Genomic DNA, 17,040 nt, shown 5'->3' with positions numbered 1-17,040 from the left:
GCGCTCCCCCTTCCCCCCTCTCGCGCTCCCCCTTCCCCCCTCTCGCGCTCCCCTTCCCCCCTCTCACACTCTTCCTTACCCTCTTGCGCTCCCCCTTTCCCTGCACCACCCTCCCTCCCCATGCCACCCTTCCACTTCCCTTTTACCCCTTCTCTCCCCTCCTGCTGCTCCCCCTCTGTTCCTCCCCCACTGCCACTCCCCACATCTCGGTGTTAGGTCCACACTTTGTTGCTGTCAACAACAAGAATGAGATTCTAGTGACGGACTTCCACAACCACTCGGTGAAGGTGAGGCATTCCCACGTGATTGGGGCTCTGGGGAGGTGGTCCCACAGTGCTGGGGAGGGCCCTGGGATGGAAAGGGGAGCCATAGGTGGTGGTGGTTCTGTGAGCTCCAACTGCTCCTGTCTTGTCTCGTTGCTCTGGGTGCTGGGGTTGTGGGTGCTGTTGGGAGTCCGGGGTATGACAGCGAGCTCTGTCATATGAATGACAGTGGGAGGAATGGAGTTAGATTGCTGAGTAGGTTTATATAGGGTCAAAGGGTCTGTACTGTTTTGAAATGTTCTAATGTTATCTGGTGCCCCCCCCCCTCCCCACCCGGTGACCAGATTAGCCAGGGATCCAGCAGTATCTCCCCCTCCCCCAACTACATCCTTGGGCACTGGGATTCCTTAAGCTTTGCTGAGAGATGTAATGCTCCTCAGATTTCAACGTTTAGGGCTAATTTATGTTTGGCCTGGAAGTCAGCCTGAAGAAAACGGAGGTCCTCCATCAGCCAGCTCCCCACCATGACTACCAGCCTCCCCACATCTCCATCGGGCACACAAAACTCAAAACGGTCAACCAGTTTACCTATCTCAGCTGCACCATTTCATCAGATGCAAGGATCGACAACGAGATAGACAACAGACTCGCCAAGGCAAATAGCGCCTTTGGAAAACTACACAAAAGAGTCTGGAAAAACGACCAACTGAAAAACCTCACAAAGATTAGCGTTTACAGAGCCGTTGTCATACCCACACTCCTGTTCGGCTCCGAATCATGTGTCCTCTACCGGCATCACCTACGGCTCCTAGAACGCTTCCACCAGCGTTGTCTCCGCTCCATCCTCAAAAGTCATTGGAGCGACTTCATCCCTAACATCAAAGTACTCAAGATGGCAGAGGCCGACAGCATCGAGTTCACGCTGCTGAAGATCCAGCTGCGCTGGGTGGGTCACGTCTCCAGAATGGAGGACCATCGCCTTCCCAAGATCGTGTTATATGGCAAGCTCTCCACTGGCCACCGTGACAGAGGTGCACCAAAGAAGAGGTACAAGGACTGCCTAAAGAAATCTCTTGGTGCCTGCCACATTGACCACCGCCAGTGGGCTGATATCGCCTCAAACCGTGCATCTTGGCGCCTCACAGTTCGGCGGGCAGCAACCTCCTTTGAAGAAGACCGCAGAGCCCACCTCACTGACAAAAGACAAAGGAGGAAAAACCCAACACCCAACCCCAACCAACCAATTTTCCCTTGCAACCGTGTCTGCCTGTCCCGCATCAGACTTGTCAGCCACAATCGAACCTGCAGCTGACGTGGACTTTTACCCCCTCCATAAATCTTCGTCCGCAAAGCCAAGCCAAAGAAGAAGATTTACACAGAGAGTTGTGGGTGCCTGAAATGCCTTGCCAGGGATGGTGGTGGAGTCTGGAACATTAGGAACATTTAACAGAATCTTAGACAGGTACATGGATGGAAGTAAATCAGGTTATGGGGTAGGGAGGGTTTAGTAATTTTTTTAACCTGCTGTGATATTCTGTGTTCTATCCTAGCTTCTATACTCTATGAAGGCCAATATGCCAAAAGCTCTTTACAACCCTATCCACCTGTGATGCCACTTTCAGGGAATTATCTAAATGTATTTCCAGGTCCCTGTGTTCCTCTGTGCCCAACCATTCACCATGTACGTCCTTTCTTGGTTTTTCCTTCCAAAATGCAGCATTTCACACTTGTCTGCATTAAATTCCATCTCCCATTTTTCAGCCCATTTTTCTAACTGGTTCAGATCCCTCTGCAAGCTTTGAAAACCTTCCTCACTGTCCACAACCCCTCCAATCTTAGTGTAATCTGCAAACTTGCTGATGCAATTTATCACATTATCATCCTGATCGTTGATATAGACAACAAATAACAATGGTCCCAGCACCAACCCCTGAGGCACCACTAGTTACAGGCCTCCAGTCTGAGAAGCATCATCCACCACTACTCTCTGGCTTCTCCCATCCAGCCATTGATGAATCCAGTTCATTACTTCACCATGAATACCCAGCATGTCTGCAGCTGAAAAATCAGTGTGGCCCACCATTCAACCACTGACTCACCATCTGGTATGTGTCGTATGCTCGCTTCCCCTAATGTTAGAACCTGGCTACACCCCTGGAAGCAATCCTCAGATCATAACCCTGTCCTTCAACCTAGCACTTAACTCCTTGAACTCTCCTTGCAGGACCTCCTCACCTTTCCTACCTACATCCTGAGAACACAGTGAACTCGATCTGTGATATCTCAGACCCCAGCACCAGGGAGGCAACAGACCATCCAGGATACTCAATCTCTTCCACAGAACCTCTTAACTGCCCCCAAACTGTGGATGGAATCTCCTATCACTACAGCTCACCTCTTCTCCTCCCTTCCCTTCTGTGGCTTGTTCTTGGTAGGTTCCTCCCAACCCCCCCAAACAGTATTCAAAATGGTATACTTGTTAGTGAGAGGAATGGCCACAGGGGTGCCTTGCACTGCCTGCCTGTTCCTTTCCCTCTCCTGACTGTCACCCTCTACCCTCCTCCTGCCTCCTCAGTGTAATAGTGTCCCTGTAACTCCTGTCAATCCCCTCCACCTGCCTCCAGAATGATCTGGAATTCATCCAACTCCAGCTCCGATTCCTTAATTCAGCTTGTCAGGAGCTGCAGCTGGATGCACATCTCACAGATTAAGTGGTCAGGGATCCTACTGGCTTCCTTGACGACCCACGTACTGAAAGAGGATCGTTCCCCTGCCTTGGCTGCCATTCTCACTGTTCATGACTAGAGGAACAAAATATATATCTAAAACCTGTCTTTACCTGTGCCTATCCGCTGATTCCTTTTTTTCCTCAAATAGTGTGTCCCTTTCTCACTTCAACTACTATTCCTCGCCTTTGACCTGCTCTTGCTGAAGCCTGTGAACCAAAGCCTTTCCTTCTGACAGACCCCTCTGACAATAACCACTCCCTCTTACATTCATATACCTGTTTAGGAGTCCCTATTGTACCAGCCTCCACCACCACTCTCTGTGTAAAAGATTTGCCTTTGACATCACCTTGAAACTCCTCCACTCATTTTAAACACCCCAGGATAAAGGTGCTGGCTGTCCACTCAATCTATGCCTCTCATAATCTAGTGTATCTCTATTAAGCATCACCTACCCTAAAAGCTCTCAACTCTTGAAGGCCCCTCATTTGTTTTTTTTAACCTTTTTTTTTTAACATTTTATTTATTTCTAATGAGGTAGAAACCATTTCCGGCCATTTAAACCTGTGCCACGCAATTAATTTACAATCCTGAATGTTTTGAAGGGTGGGAGGAAACTGGAACATCTGGAGGAAACCCACGTAGACACAAGGAGAACATACTAACTCCTCACAGACAGCACCAGATTTGAACCCGGGTCACTGACGCTGTAACAACACTGCACTAACCATGATGTCAACCATGACGTTCCGGTCTGTTGCACCTGCCTCCTTTCCGGACTGGCCCTCAAAGTTACCGTTGCTTGGATTTTCGTCCTTACGGGAAACAGGTGTGAAGTGTCAGAACTTCACCGTGGGACCCTGCAGATGGGGTCAAACACTAATCAAAATCAGCCAAGTCCTGTTCTAAGACATTGGAGTAGTCCAGATGCTAAATTTCTGAATCTCCCTTGACCCTTTCCGTGACTGCCATGAATCTCTCAGGCACAGTCGTTATCTTGGAGACTCTGACTGTGTGCCATCTACACCCCAAGCTTGGTCCAGCGCTGCCTGTGTCATAGTTGCTTCTGGGGCACCCTCACAGGCTGGAGCTAATCCTTGGTTCAACAGGGTGGGCACAAGGGTATCCAACCTTTCTGATGCTGCCAATGGTCATGGGCACCTGTATGCCAGCCATGCGTAGATCATTCCTCTCATGGGTTTGCTGTGCAGTGGAGTAGGTTTTCTCAATGTGAAGGATAACGACAGCTGGCTGATCCCAATCCCAGGCCACGTCCTCACTGCTCTGTAGGTCAGACCTAACCTTTTCCCAATGCACCTGAGCCTGATCTTGCAACCCATTCTCTGTCCCTGGGCTCTGCTTCACTGCCTATGTTGTGGAGTCTTCATACTGGTTAGCGCTGCTCAATGACCTTCTGTTCACCTCTGCAGGTGTATAATTCTGATGGAGAATTTCTCTTCAAGTTTGGGTCCCACGGTGAGGGGAATGGACAGTTCAATGCCCCAACAGGAGTGGCTGTGGATGGCAATGGTAACATCATCGTAGCTGACTGGGGCAACAGTCGAATACAGGTGGGTAATGTGGGCAGAAGGGTGAGCTTCACTGTGTGTGTGATGGGATGGTGTGGAGCGAGCTTCACTCTGTGTCTGACCCCGGGAGTGTGCGATGGGACAGTGCAGAGAGAGCTTCACTCTGTGTCTGACCCCGGGAGTGTATGATGGGATGGTTTGGTGGGAGCTTCACTCTGTCTGACCCCAGAAGTGTGTGATGGGATGGTGCAGAGAAAGCTTCACTCTGTGTCTGATCCCGGGATTGTGTGGAGGGTCTTCACTTTATGTCTGACCACCATGGCCTATCTGGCCGACAGACAAGGGCAAGGAAGTGTATGGTGTGTAGGACCAGTCAGTATATATCCTTCATCCCAGAATGACACGAAAGGCATCTTTTCGAGATGACTCATGCAGTGTGGGACTGGTTCCCGAGAAATAACTCTGGGCCTGGGCCCAATGAGTTCTTTCGGCCATGAGGGGGTTAGCACGGTAGGGACAACTCCACAACCATGAGCCTCTCCAACACCCTGAGGGGCAGGTTGGGTATCAGCTCCTCCACCTCCAGATCATTGTCTTCCTTCAACACAGGTACGCACACTCATCAGGGACTGACCACCATTTCTCAATGGGAAGACTCAGGACCACAGTAGGGACCCAATGTCTCCTGTTACCCCAGAAGTTTTTCAGCTTCCTCTGGATCCTCACAGCAAAGATAGGGTGTTGGATCTCAGTGACCAACTGGTACCACAACATGGAGGTGACCAGTTGATTGATAACCAGGACCCTGTCCCAATAGGAAAGTGCTCTGAGCAGACCAGACCAGATCAGTGTCCCAGCCTGACATCAACTTTTGTCTCCAACTCCTGCCAGTTCACCAGCCTCTCAGTTAGACTCAGGTGGGCTCCAAGGTAGAGGAGGTATGTGGTTCTCCATGTAAAAGATCTCATCTCCCCTGGCAGGGAGTCCACCCTCCATGGACCTACCAAAAGGCCTGAACATTTCCCCCTGTTGATTCGAGCAGAGGAAGCAGGCAAGAAAACCCTCTGGCAGTGTTGCACACTCCACAGGCCAACAAGGTCTGTGTCCATCAGGAGAACATCATCGGTGTAGGCCGAGAGGACCACCCACATGTCTGGCTCTCGCAAAACCAAGCCCCTCAGCCTCCTCCGAAGGAGACATAGGAATGGCTCTAGGCAGATGATATACAGCAGGCCAGACGTGGGGTAGCCTTGTCACACTCCTCCTGAAACTGAAGGAAACCGTTAAAGATCCATTGATCTTGACCAGTCACTCTACGGCAGCGTATAACAATCGAACCCTGGCCACAAAATGGGGTCCGAGTCCGAAAGCTTGTAAGGTGTCAAACATGGAGTCATGCCCAACCCTGTTGAATGCCTTCTTCTGGTCAAGGGAGAGAAAGGCAGCTAACAGGCCAGTCCTCTGGGTCAGGTGGACCAGGTTCCGAACCAGATGGATGTTCTCCTAGATGGATCGTCCTGGGAGCATGTAGGACTGGTCGGAGTGGATCATTTGTACTTGAACGGTTGGCTATTGCCCTGGCAAACACCTTGTAATCGGTACAGAGAAGAGAGAACGGATGCCAGTTCTTCAGTGATGGAGATCACCTTTGACTACAACAGCCCTGCGCCATGAGAGGGTCATCTCCGCTGTCACCAGCCTCTGTGTATAGTCAGTCGCTCCTCAAAATGTCCCAAAGCTCCGAGGAACTCCACCATGAGCCCATCCTCTCGAGCTGGTGAAGGGCCCCAGTCAGCTCCTCCAACGTCAGGGGAGCATCTAGATGCTCAGCCACCTCTGGGTGGATCTGAGTTAAGTCCTCCCACAAGTCATCACTCGTCTCCTTACTGGTCAGATCTGGTGAGAGTAGGTTTCCGTAGAAGGATCTACGTCATCTCAGAATTCCAGTTCTTGTTCGAACCTCTGGTGTATCTTTAGCAGAAGGATTGGATGTGGTTCTTACCCACATTCCAGCAGAGCTTGAAGGAGTGAAAGATCCCCCGTTTCCTTCTCCAAGTCCCGGAAGTGGTCATCCTCCAACAGCTGGTTATTAAAATGCCGTTGCGCAGATCCCCTCCCTCGTGCATGGTGGAGTGAGATCCATCCACACCAGGTGATGGTCTGAGCATGACTCTGGGTTCATGGAGTCTGCCTTGACACTGGGGAAGTAGGCCATTGAGATGTACAGGTGGTCGATGTGTGAGAGGGACAACTCCTCTGGGAATCCCCAGGGTCTGGCCTCGGGCTAGTATCTTCTCCCTTCCCCCTGACAAGTGTAGGTCCATTTTCATCACAGCCCTGGGCCTCTCCAACGAAGGTTGTACCTGCACCAAGGCACGAGGCCTCGACAGAGACAAAGGGTGGGGGTGCACCTCCCCAACCTTCCCCTCACATTGTCCCAATTCCCCAAGGCCATCGCCCAGTTCAAATGAGGGATATTGGTGACGTTTTAGCGTGGGGGCCCATTTAGGCTCAGAGTCCTCCATGTTGGACCATCTGGGGGTCTTTCTTCCAGGTGTTGTTTTTTTCTTTGCTTTCCTCTCCTTTGAATGATCCTCTCCACTTCCAACCCCCCCCCCCCCCCCCAATGCTTTGCCCCTGCGTCTCCTGCCACAGGAACTGGGGTATGGGGAGGAGGGTCAGCATCAGTGGTGGAACTTGCTTCCCGGAGCTTGAAACAGTCCTTCTGACCATGCCCCAGCCCCTTACAAAGATAACACCAAGGACGGTCCATGGACCAGTAGATCCGGTACACCTTCCCCTTGTACTGGACCTGGAAACACCCGTCAGTCTCATCCTCCTTTGCCAGCAACACAAATGGCTGACATCAAAAAGAATAAACTTGAACTAATAAGTTCCTGAAAACCCAACAGGAGTGGGGAGATCTCTGATTGTATCACCCCCAGAAGACGCAAGTGGGGTAGAAGGAGATCATTAGGAATCATGGGCAGGATATTGGACAGACTCATCCACTGCTTGGCAAAGTCAAAAGGGTCCACCTGCAGGATCATCCCACTCACCTCAACCCCCCCTACTGATGGCCAGGGTCACTGCCTTCCCGTCCATCTTCACAGTTTCCACTAGGGCTGAGGGGCCAACAACCCTCACCATCACCTTTATGCCGTCTCCAGCTTTGAGAGTTGTGGACAAGTAGATCTTCACCACATCTCCATCATCCAGCCATCTAAAAGGATTCTGAGTCCAAGGAAGAATCCAAGAGGAGACAAAGTTCTGTGTGGATTCAAGAGTTGGAGGGAAGTTCTCCGCCCGCTGTGTGAGCTGGCTCCCTGGTGGTCTTCCAACTCCTGCTGAAAACCCAAAGGTTAGGCCGAGACTTTCAGGCCTTTGAAATACTGCAAAGGTTAACAAACATAGGAGCAGATAGGGGAGTCGCCAACTTTGAGATGTTAATGAGCAAATTAGCCAAAAAATTTGATGTTTCTGGTGGAGGATGTCGACCCTGGAAGGCTGCCAGCCAATTCCTCAATCTGTGTCGTTCGAACACCAGGGTTAAACACCCAAAGCAGAAAACACTTCAGGAAAAGTCCTTCTGAGCCCTCCCACAACCCCAACACAAATCCTCCTTCCGTCTCCAAATTCCTTCCGGCAATGCAGACCGTGGCTTCACTCTGTGTCCGACCCTGGGAGTGTGATGAGACAGTGAGGAGGGAGCATCACTCTGTCTGTCCCCGGGAGTGTGTGATGGGATGGTGTGGAGGGAGCTTCAATCTGTCTGTCCCCGGGAGTGTGATGGGACATTGAGGAGGGAGCTTCACTCTGCCTGTTCCCGAGAGTGTGTGATGGGATGGTGTGGAGGGAGCTTTACTCTGTGTCTGACCCCAGGAGTGTGTGATGGGATGGTTGGGTGGGATCTTCACTCTGTGTCTGACCCTGGGAGTGTGTAATCGGACAGAGTGGAGGCAGCTTCACTCTGTGTCAAAGTCACGATGCCAGACACTAGTCGCTGGTAACTGGAGCAACGCACTCTCTGCTGCAGAAGCTCAGCCGGTCGAGCAATATTAGCGGGAGGAGAACGCCTGTGTTTTGGGCTGGAAACCATTATTGAGACTGGTTATGTGGAGAAGAGAGACCAGTATAAAGAGGACAGAGAGGCACAGGTGAAACAGTCCCCCATGTGGGATTGGTGAACAAATTCAGGCCGACGCAGTGTACTGGCATGTGCCAGGCATGGAGATAGGCAAGAAAAACTAAGTGTCAGGTTGAGGACAGTCAGTACCAGGGATGGACTGTGGGTTTGGCGATAAAGGCTGCCTGTGCTGGGTTCTCATGAGGTGTTATTAGTGATGAAGGGTTGGGGAGGGGGGAGATTGTGTGAGAGTTATGTGGGGACACAGTGGTGGATGGGATGGTGGAGGATGAAAACCTCTTTCTTGCCCCCTTCCTCTCTCTGTCTCTATCCTCACTCCCCTTCTCTGAACCCCACCCCTCTCTCCCCATCCCACCTCTTCCCTCTCCCCATCCCCTCTCTCTGCCTGTCCCCCTCAACCCTCCCCCCTTCCTCTGTCCCCGTCTCCTATCTCCCCTCCCTCTCCCTCCTACTCTCCCCTACCCCCTCTTTCCCCGACCACCTTTCCCCTCCTTCTTTCTCCATTTCCCTGTCCCCATGCCCCTCTCCCATGCCCTCCCACTATTCCCTCTCCCCTTCCACTTCCCATCCCCCTCTCCATCTCTTCCCTCCCTCTCTACTCCTCTCCCACCTCCCTCTCTCCCACTGTCCTCCTCACCCCTCTGTCCCTCTCTTCCACTGTTCCCCATCCCTCCTCTCCCTCCACCCTCCGCCCAGTCTCCTCCCTCTTTTCCCCGTCCTTCCTATATCCCACTTCCCTGTCCCCTAACCCCCCACTCCTCCACTTGAATGCCCACTCACCTTTGTGTTTCTGACTGCAGGTGTTTGACAGCGCTGGCTCCTTTCTGTCCTACATCAACACGGCGGCAGACCCCCTGTACGGACCGCAGGGCCTGGCCCTCACTTCAGACGGTCATGTGGCAGTGGCGGACTCAGGCAATCACTGCTTCAAGGTTTACCGCTACCTGCAGTGACCGATGGCAGCGACACAGACTTTGCCTCTGCATTCCAGTGGCGTCTGATCAGACGACTTCTGATTGTAAATACAACCAAGCCATGCCCAGGAGTGGGCACATCGAGAGAACGTCCGGGCTCACATTGCCCATCACCCACGTGCTGTCGTCATGGGCGGGGGGTGGCCAACCATCAACCCAAGATCAGTTGGATACCAGGCTCTTCCTTCATCCCGTAACATTTTAACACAACCAACTGCACAAAAAACACCGGGGGCTGACACAACAGAGGAGCGTGGTGTCACAGAGCTTCACTGTCCCCTTCCGAACGAGGGTCAGTGTGTGGTATCCGTCCCCCAGTGAGGGCCAGTGTGTGTGGGACCCGTCTCCCAATGAGGGGGTCCGTGTGTGGGACCCATCCCCAATGAGGGTCAGTGTGTGTGGGACCTGTCTCCCAGTGAGGGTCCGTGTGTGGGACCCATCCCCAATGAGGGTCAGTGTGTGTGGGACCCCCCCTAGTGACAGTGTGTGTGTGTGTGTGTGTCCGTCCTCCTGTAAGGGTCCTTGTGGGGGGGGGGTTCGGTTTGCTCTCAGCTCAGGCTTTCCTCGGGATAACATTTCAGAATTTATAATGATTGTCGACAAAACCTTCCTGCATTCCAGGATGAGCATTCCTGTACCTGCTGTATTTCCCTGGTACACAGTGGGAGGGGCAGTACTGGGGGTTATGGTCTTTGTGGAACGGGCAGTATGTAGGGAACTCTGCATTGTGGGAGGGGCAGTACTGAGGGAGTTCCACACCATGAGAAGGGCTTCCTTCAGCTCCCAGTGAAGTCTGTCCTCGGCCAGCCCCTTTGTCACAGTGAAGATGGGCAGTAAACCCTGACCCTTTGTGGGAACACAAACCCCTGTGAATGCTGCACCATCTCACTTTAGATAAAACACATCACTGGCCCTCTGTAGGACTGGATCTCCCAGCTTGTCCCTTTCTGGGGATTGGCTGGTCATTATTCCCCCTGCCTACCCCTCTCTTGGGCTAGAGGGAGTGGCCGATCTCCCCTCCCCCACTCATCTGGGGCATTGGAGGCTCTGATCTCCCCCTGTCTGCGCCCCCCCCCCCCCCCCACCAACTCCTCTGAGGCATTGGAGTGCCTGATCTCCCTCTGCTCCTTCTGGGGTCGGAGGGAGAGGTTCTGATCTCCCCATTTGCCTCTCACTGGGGTGTTGGAGGCTGTGAACTTCCCCCGTTTGCTCCTCTGGGGCTGGAGGGAGGGACTCTGAAAGGACTGTGATCTCCCCCCATGTGCCCTCTTGGGGATGATAGGGTCTGATCTACCCCTGCCTGTCCCACAGACATTGGAGGGAGGAACTTTGTGCTCTCAATCCTGGTGAAAACTTTGTGTAATATAAGGAATTAAAATGTTTGCGACTTTCAGCTCCCAGATTCTGGTGAAGTCAGAGGGAGGCTCCCTTGCCCACTTGCAACTCCCCTGCACACACTACCTGACCTCCCACACCACTCCATCCATTCTCTCCTTTGACCACTGACCCCTCACTCTCTCTTCTCCTTCACTCACCTGAGAGGGAAGGGGAAAGGCAGTGGTTGGTTTGGGTTTGCCCTGAGCAGCTATCCCGTCCACACACATTAGATTGTTGTCTAATAGTATATTAAAAATGTACATGTCCTGTACGGGAAAGAGTCGCTGTGAACATTGCTTGGCAGCCCTGGTAGGAAAGAGGAGTGAGCCAGTATTCGTGGATTTGGCTCCAGCACTCCTGCAGCCTTTGTCACCGCACAGATCCCTGTTCAATCCAAGGGCAGCATAAGCTCCAGATCCACACCTCCAACATGATCAGGAAACAGAGGCCCTTTGGGCACCCTCTGGATCCCAGTTCCAATACTTGTTCTGAGCCAGTCTCCAGCAGCCCCAACCTGTGGGGCTACCCCATTTATGGTGCCATGTGATGGTCCACTGCTCCCCTAGAGTCTGCATCCCTGCATCCCCTTGTGGTCCACCCTCTGGTTGCAGAATGTTGAATACTGTGGGCTTATCCAGGCAGTTTAAAGCAACTCTGTTAGCACTAGCATTTTTTTCATGACCCCCCCCCCCCCCCACCCAGACTCACAAGGGAAGTGTTTCATTTGGAAGGACTGTTTGGGGACCAAATGGTGGTGTGGGCCTCCTGTGGTCTCAGGGGAAGGTACGCGGGGCGGGGGGGGGGGGGGGAGAGAGAGAGAGACAATTGGTGGAGAAGGACGAGTGGAAGAGGGAGACATGGAGGCAGCAGTTGCTACGGAGGGGGGATGGAAGGGGAAGGCAAGATGTGTCCGGTGGTGGAAATTATGGAGGAGGCTGGTGGGGTGTTAAGGGAGGAAGAATCTGGTTGGACAACATGAGGACTTTAGTGTTCAGTTCTGGTCGCTCATTACAGGAAGGATGTGGAAGCTGTGAAAAGGGGCAGAGATTTCCCAGGATGTTGCCTGGATTAGGAAACTAGTCTATGAGGCAAGTTAGCAGAGCTGTGGTTTTCTGGAGTGAAGAGGGATGAGTGAAGTCTCATCAAGACTTGATAGAGGTCGACAAGATTCTTAGAGACCAGCACCTGTTTCCCAGGGAGGCAGTAACAAGTGCCAGAGGACGTGTACAAGGTGAGGAGAAAAGTTTGGGGGAGACGTCAGGGGTGTTTTATAAACAGTGATGGCTGTTTGGACTGCCTTGGCAGGGGTAGTAGTGGAGGCTGGAACAATAGGGGCATTTAAAAGATTCTTAGGCAGATGGATGCAAGAAAAGTGGAGGGTTATGGTGTGGCTGGGTTAGACAAGTAGTTCACATAGGTCAGCACAACATTGATGGCTGAAGTGCCCGTACTGTGCTGGAATCTGTTTAAATCTCATTCGGAACCAAGAGCAGAACTATGAAGGATTTTTTAAATGCTGTGAAAAATGTCCACTGGCTAATTAGCTATAGCCAATCGAAGGAGGGGAAACTCAAGTGGCATGGCCCAATGCAGGTGTGGGCGTGGCCAGGTGAAAGTATGGCCTGGTGTAGTAGAGTCCATTGAGGGTGTAGCCCAATGTGGGTGAAGCAGTAGGATTTTGAGGCTTTGACGACCAGAGGATCAAGTGGTGGTGCAGGAGTTGAACAAAAGGATTCAGCAAAGAGGTACGTCAGGACGTGTTTTTCTAACTTTTCATAGACAGTGGGAATGGCACCTAGGGCCAGGGAACACTCATCTTGCAGAATGTGGGTCATCGGGGAAGCCAGCAGGATCCCTGACCATTTCATCTGTGAGAGGTGCATCCAGCTACAGCTCCTGACAAACTGAGTTGGGGAATTAGAGCTGGGGTTGGATAAATTCCAGAACATTCACGGGACTTGATTGGGGAGCAGACAGGAGATTTTCCAGCAGCAAAAGTGATGCCAGGGTTTGTGAAACACAGAAATCTGGAGATGCAGTGATTGCACAACGCTGGAAAAACAGCAGGTCACGCAGTTTACCTTATATAGCAGAGTTAAAGATACAAAACCAACCTTTTGATCCTGCTCCCTTCATCAAGGTACAAGTAAAATGTAGGCAGGTGCCTGAACAAAATGGTGCAGGGGGAGAAGCACAAACAAGAGGTAACAGGTGGATAAAGGGCTCTTAAATGGAGGGAAAAGGGATGGAGACCTGGAGGAAAGGTGACAGGGAAGAGGGAGAACGGGGAGTGGGCAAGTAGAAACTGGGGAAGTTTGCCATCTGATTAGAGAATGCTCAGATGGAAAATTAGGTGTTGCTTCATAGGTTTGCAGGCCCATCAGTGCGGGAGTGGGGCCCAGAATTGAAATGGTTGGCCCTGCTATTGATGTGGACCGAGTGAAGGTGCTCAGTGGAGTGTTCTCCCAGTCTGCGACCAGTCTCTCCGAAATAGAGAAGGCCATTACAGGAGCATAGGATACAGTAGATGACTCCTACTGATTCACAAGTATTGCCTCACTGGAGCCCTGAATGGTGGGGAGGAAGGAGGTGTGGGGGCAAGTGTGTCACTTGCTGCAGTCACAGTGGAAGGTGCCAAGGGGGCAATTAGTGGGAAGGGATGAGGGAGTCGTGGAGGGAGGGTCCTTACGGAAGGCAGAGCAGAGCGGAGGGGAAGATATGCCTGATGGTGGGATCATGTAGGTGGATAATATCTTGGATATGGAGACTAATGGGGTGGTTGGTGAGGACGAGGAACCCTGTTGTTACACCTAGGAGCAGAGGGGGCCAAGACAGTTGTGTGGCAAATGGAAGAGATGCAGATAAAGGCTGAGTTGATGAGGACATCTTGGATGATCTGGACTGGAAAACCATCTTGGGAGCAGATGTAATGGAGAGAGGAATTGAATCTTGCTGGGGAACAAGGTGTGGGGCTAATTTTGGGAGTTGGTGGGGTTGTAGAAGATGTCTGTAGAATGCTTGTCCCTTGACATGGAGACTGAGAGATTAAGAAAGGAAGACTTGCTAGAGATGGACCTAGTGAATTTGAAGTTGGCAGCAAAGTGGATAAAGTTGACAAGCTCATCGTGGGTAGACAAGGCAGCACTAAAGTAGTCGTTAATGTAGAGGAGGAAGAGTCAGTGAGAGAGGTACTGTTGCATTCTCCTTGTCATGGGAGGTACAGAGTCAGTGGTTTCAAAGAGGAGGAACATCTTCACTGTCAAAAAAGGGAAGTTCTACATGTCCATTTGTAATGGTCACTTCATTTAACCTTTGCCTGGGTTGGCGAAATCATCGAGTGAAAATACAAGTTCCGAAACTTCCACACAAGAGGGGAATTAGTAACAAAGTCATTCGTATGAAGAAATATTTATCTGAAAGCAAATCTACAAGAATTCGTGAGTTTGAGAAGTTTTGAACAGCAGTTTTAAAGACAGTTTCAACACAAAAGATTTCTGAGACTGAATTTTAAAATCATTTCTTCAGATGTGCCTGAACTGTAATGGTTTGGGACCTGCACCCCTTCCCCCCCCCCCCACCCCACACACATGCACACACAGTCTTTCGCATTGTGGAATTAGGTTTTAAGTTAATTAAAAAATGTTATTAATAGTTAAGAATTTAAAAATATTGTTTTTGTTTAAATACCATTATCTTGATTAATTTCTTTTGTTGCTGGTCTAGGTTGTAACAAATTGGAGGATCAATCACGATTTAACCAAAATTGGAAGTTATTGATTGATTAATTTTCAATTTGTTGGGTTAAATTTTGAAAGTGAATTAAGAAACTTGTGTGTGTGGTTTTGGCATCGCCGACCCTTGCAGATTTGAAGGGGGTGACAAAGAATGAATTGTTGGTTGTCACTCAAGAGTTGGAACAGATTGAGTTAGAAAAATATAGATTTGAGAGAGAGAAAGAACAGTATGAGATCTTGGGGCAAAAGAAGAAGAGGTAAAATGGGAGGAAGTTGAAAGCAGAAGCAGTTTGAAAGAGAACAAAGACAGTTTTTTGATGGATCTAGAAAGACAAAACTGAGGAAGCCGAAAGACGAGGGGAGTTTGAAAGAGAAATGGAGACTTGGTAGGATTCTGCTAAATTTGGAGATGAGTATGCTCTCACCTACAGGGCTAAATTTGTACCAAGTAGAACTTTCCAAAAGGGTAATGTGGAATATCGAAATAAGTTAAAAAATAAATATGTATATAACAATTACAGCTCAGAAACAGGCAATTCAGCCCTTCTAGTCCATGCCAAACACCTCCCACTTGGTCCCATTAACCCTCATCTGGTCCATAATTTTCCATTCCTCTCCTCCTTCAATATTAAAATCGATCCTGCATCTACCACTTTGGCTGGAAGCTCATTCCACATTCTCACCATCCTCTGAGTGAATAAATTCCCCTTCATATTTCCCCTAAACTCTTCCCTCTTCAATTTCAATCCATGTCCTCTTATTTGAATCTCCCCCAATCTCAATGGAAAAAGCTTGTCCACGTTGACACTATCTGTCCCCCTCATAATTTTAAATACCTCTATCAAATCACCCCTCCGCCTTCTATGCTCCAGGGAATAAAGTCCCAGCCTGCTCAACCTTTCCTTGTAACTCAAACCCTGAAACCCGGGCAACATTCTTATAAATCTCCTCTGCACTCTCCATTTTGTTGATCTCCTTCCTGTAATTTGGCAACCAAAACTACACAATATTCCAAATTTAGCCTCACCAATGCCTTGTATAACTTCAACATGACAGCCCAATTCCTGTATTCAATTCTCTGATTTATGAAGGCCAAAATACCAAATGCTTTCTTCACCACCCGATCTACATGTGACTCAACTTTCAGGGAATTATGTCTTTGGCTTGGCTTCGCGGACGAAGATTTATGGAGGGGGTAAAAAGTCCACGTCAGCTGCAGGCTCGTTTGTGGCTGACAAGTCCGATGCGGGACAGGCAGACACGATTGCAGCGGTTGCAGGGGAAAATTGGTGGGTTGGGGTTGGGTGTTGGGTTTTTCCTCCTTTGCCTTTTGTCAGTGAGGTAGGCTCTGCGGTCTTCTTCAAAGGAGGTTGCTGCCCGCCAAACTGTGAGGCGCCAAGATGCACGGTTTGAGGCGATATCAGCCCACTGGCGGTGGTCAATGTGGCAGGCACCAAGAGATTTCTTTAGGCAGTCCTTGTACCTTTTCTTTGGTGCACCTCTGTCACGGTGGCCAGTGGAGAGCTCGCCATATAACACGATCTTGGGAAGGCGATGGTCCTCCATTCTGGAGACGTGACCCATCCAGCGCAGCTGGATCTTCAGCAGCGTGGACTCGATGCTGTCGACCTCTGCCATCTCGAGTACTTCGACGTTAGGGATGTAAGCGCTCCAATGGATGTTGAGGATGGAGCGGAGACAACGCTGGTGGAAGCGTTCTAGGAGCCGTAGGTGGTGCCGGTAGAGGACCCATGATTCGGAGCCGAACAGGAGTGTGGGTATGACAACGGCTCTGTATACGCTTATCTTTGTGAGGTTTTTCAGTTGGTTGTTTTTCCAGACTCTTTTGTGTAGTCTTCCAAAGGCGCTATTTGCCTTGGCGAGTCTGTTGTCTATCTCATTGTCGATCCTTGCATCTGATGAAATGGTGCAGCCGAGATAGGTAAACTGGTTGACCGTTTTGAGTTTTGTGTGCCCGATGGAGATGTGGGGGGGCTGGTAATCATGGTGGGGAGCTGGCTGATGGAGGACCTCAGTTTTCTTCAGGCTGACTTCCAGGCCAAACATTTTGGCAGTTTCCGCAAAGCAGGACGTCAAGCGCTGAAGAGCTGGCTCTGAATGGGCAACTAAAGCGGCATCGTCTGCAAAGAGTAGTTCACGGACAAGTTTCTCTTGTGTCTTGGTGTGAGCTTGCAGGCGCCTCAGATTGAAGAGACTGCCATCCGTGCGGTACCGGATGTAAACAGCGTCTTCATTGTTGGGGTCTTTCATGGCTTGGTTCAGCATCATG

The 17,040-nt window shown here is 50.6% G+C and overlaps 1 protein-coding gene across 1 annotated transcript in view; it reads left to right on the top strand.

Moving 5' to 3' along the window:
- LOC138739709 (tripartite motif-containing protein 2-like) overlaps positions 1 to 11,032 on the top strand; it is a 43,107-nt gene extending 32,075 nt beyond the window's left edge. Inside the window, exons 9-11 of the mRNA XM_069892305.1 lie at positions 217 to 287; positions 4,420 to 4,560; positions 9,466 to 11,032. Of these exons, the coding sequence (XP_069748406.1) occupies positions 217 to 287; positions 4,420 to 4,560; positions 9,466 to 9,618 (365 nt within the window). The 3' untranslated portion in view covers positions 9,619 to 11,032. The remainder of the gene's footprint in view (positions 1 to 216; positions 288 to 4,419; positions 4,561 to 9,465) is intronic.
- The last annotated feature ends 6,008 nt before the right edge of the window (positions 11,033 to 17,040 follow it).

This window comes from Narcine bancroftii, chromosome 7, assembly GCF_036971445.1.
Source record: "Narcine bancroftii isolate sNarBan1 chromosome 7, sNarBan1.hap1, whole genome shotgun sequence".
NCBI classification, from domain to species: Eukaryota; Metazoa; Chordata; class Chondrichthyes; order Torpediniformes; family Narcinidae; genus Narcine; species Narcine bancroftii.
This window is presented reverse-complemented; position numbering and strand designations above follow the sequence as displayed.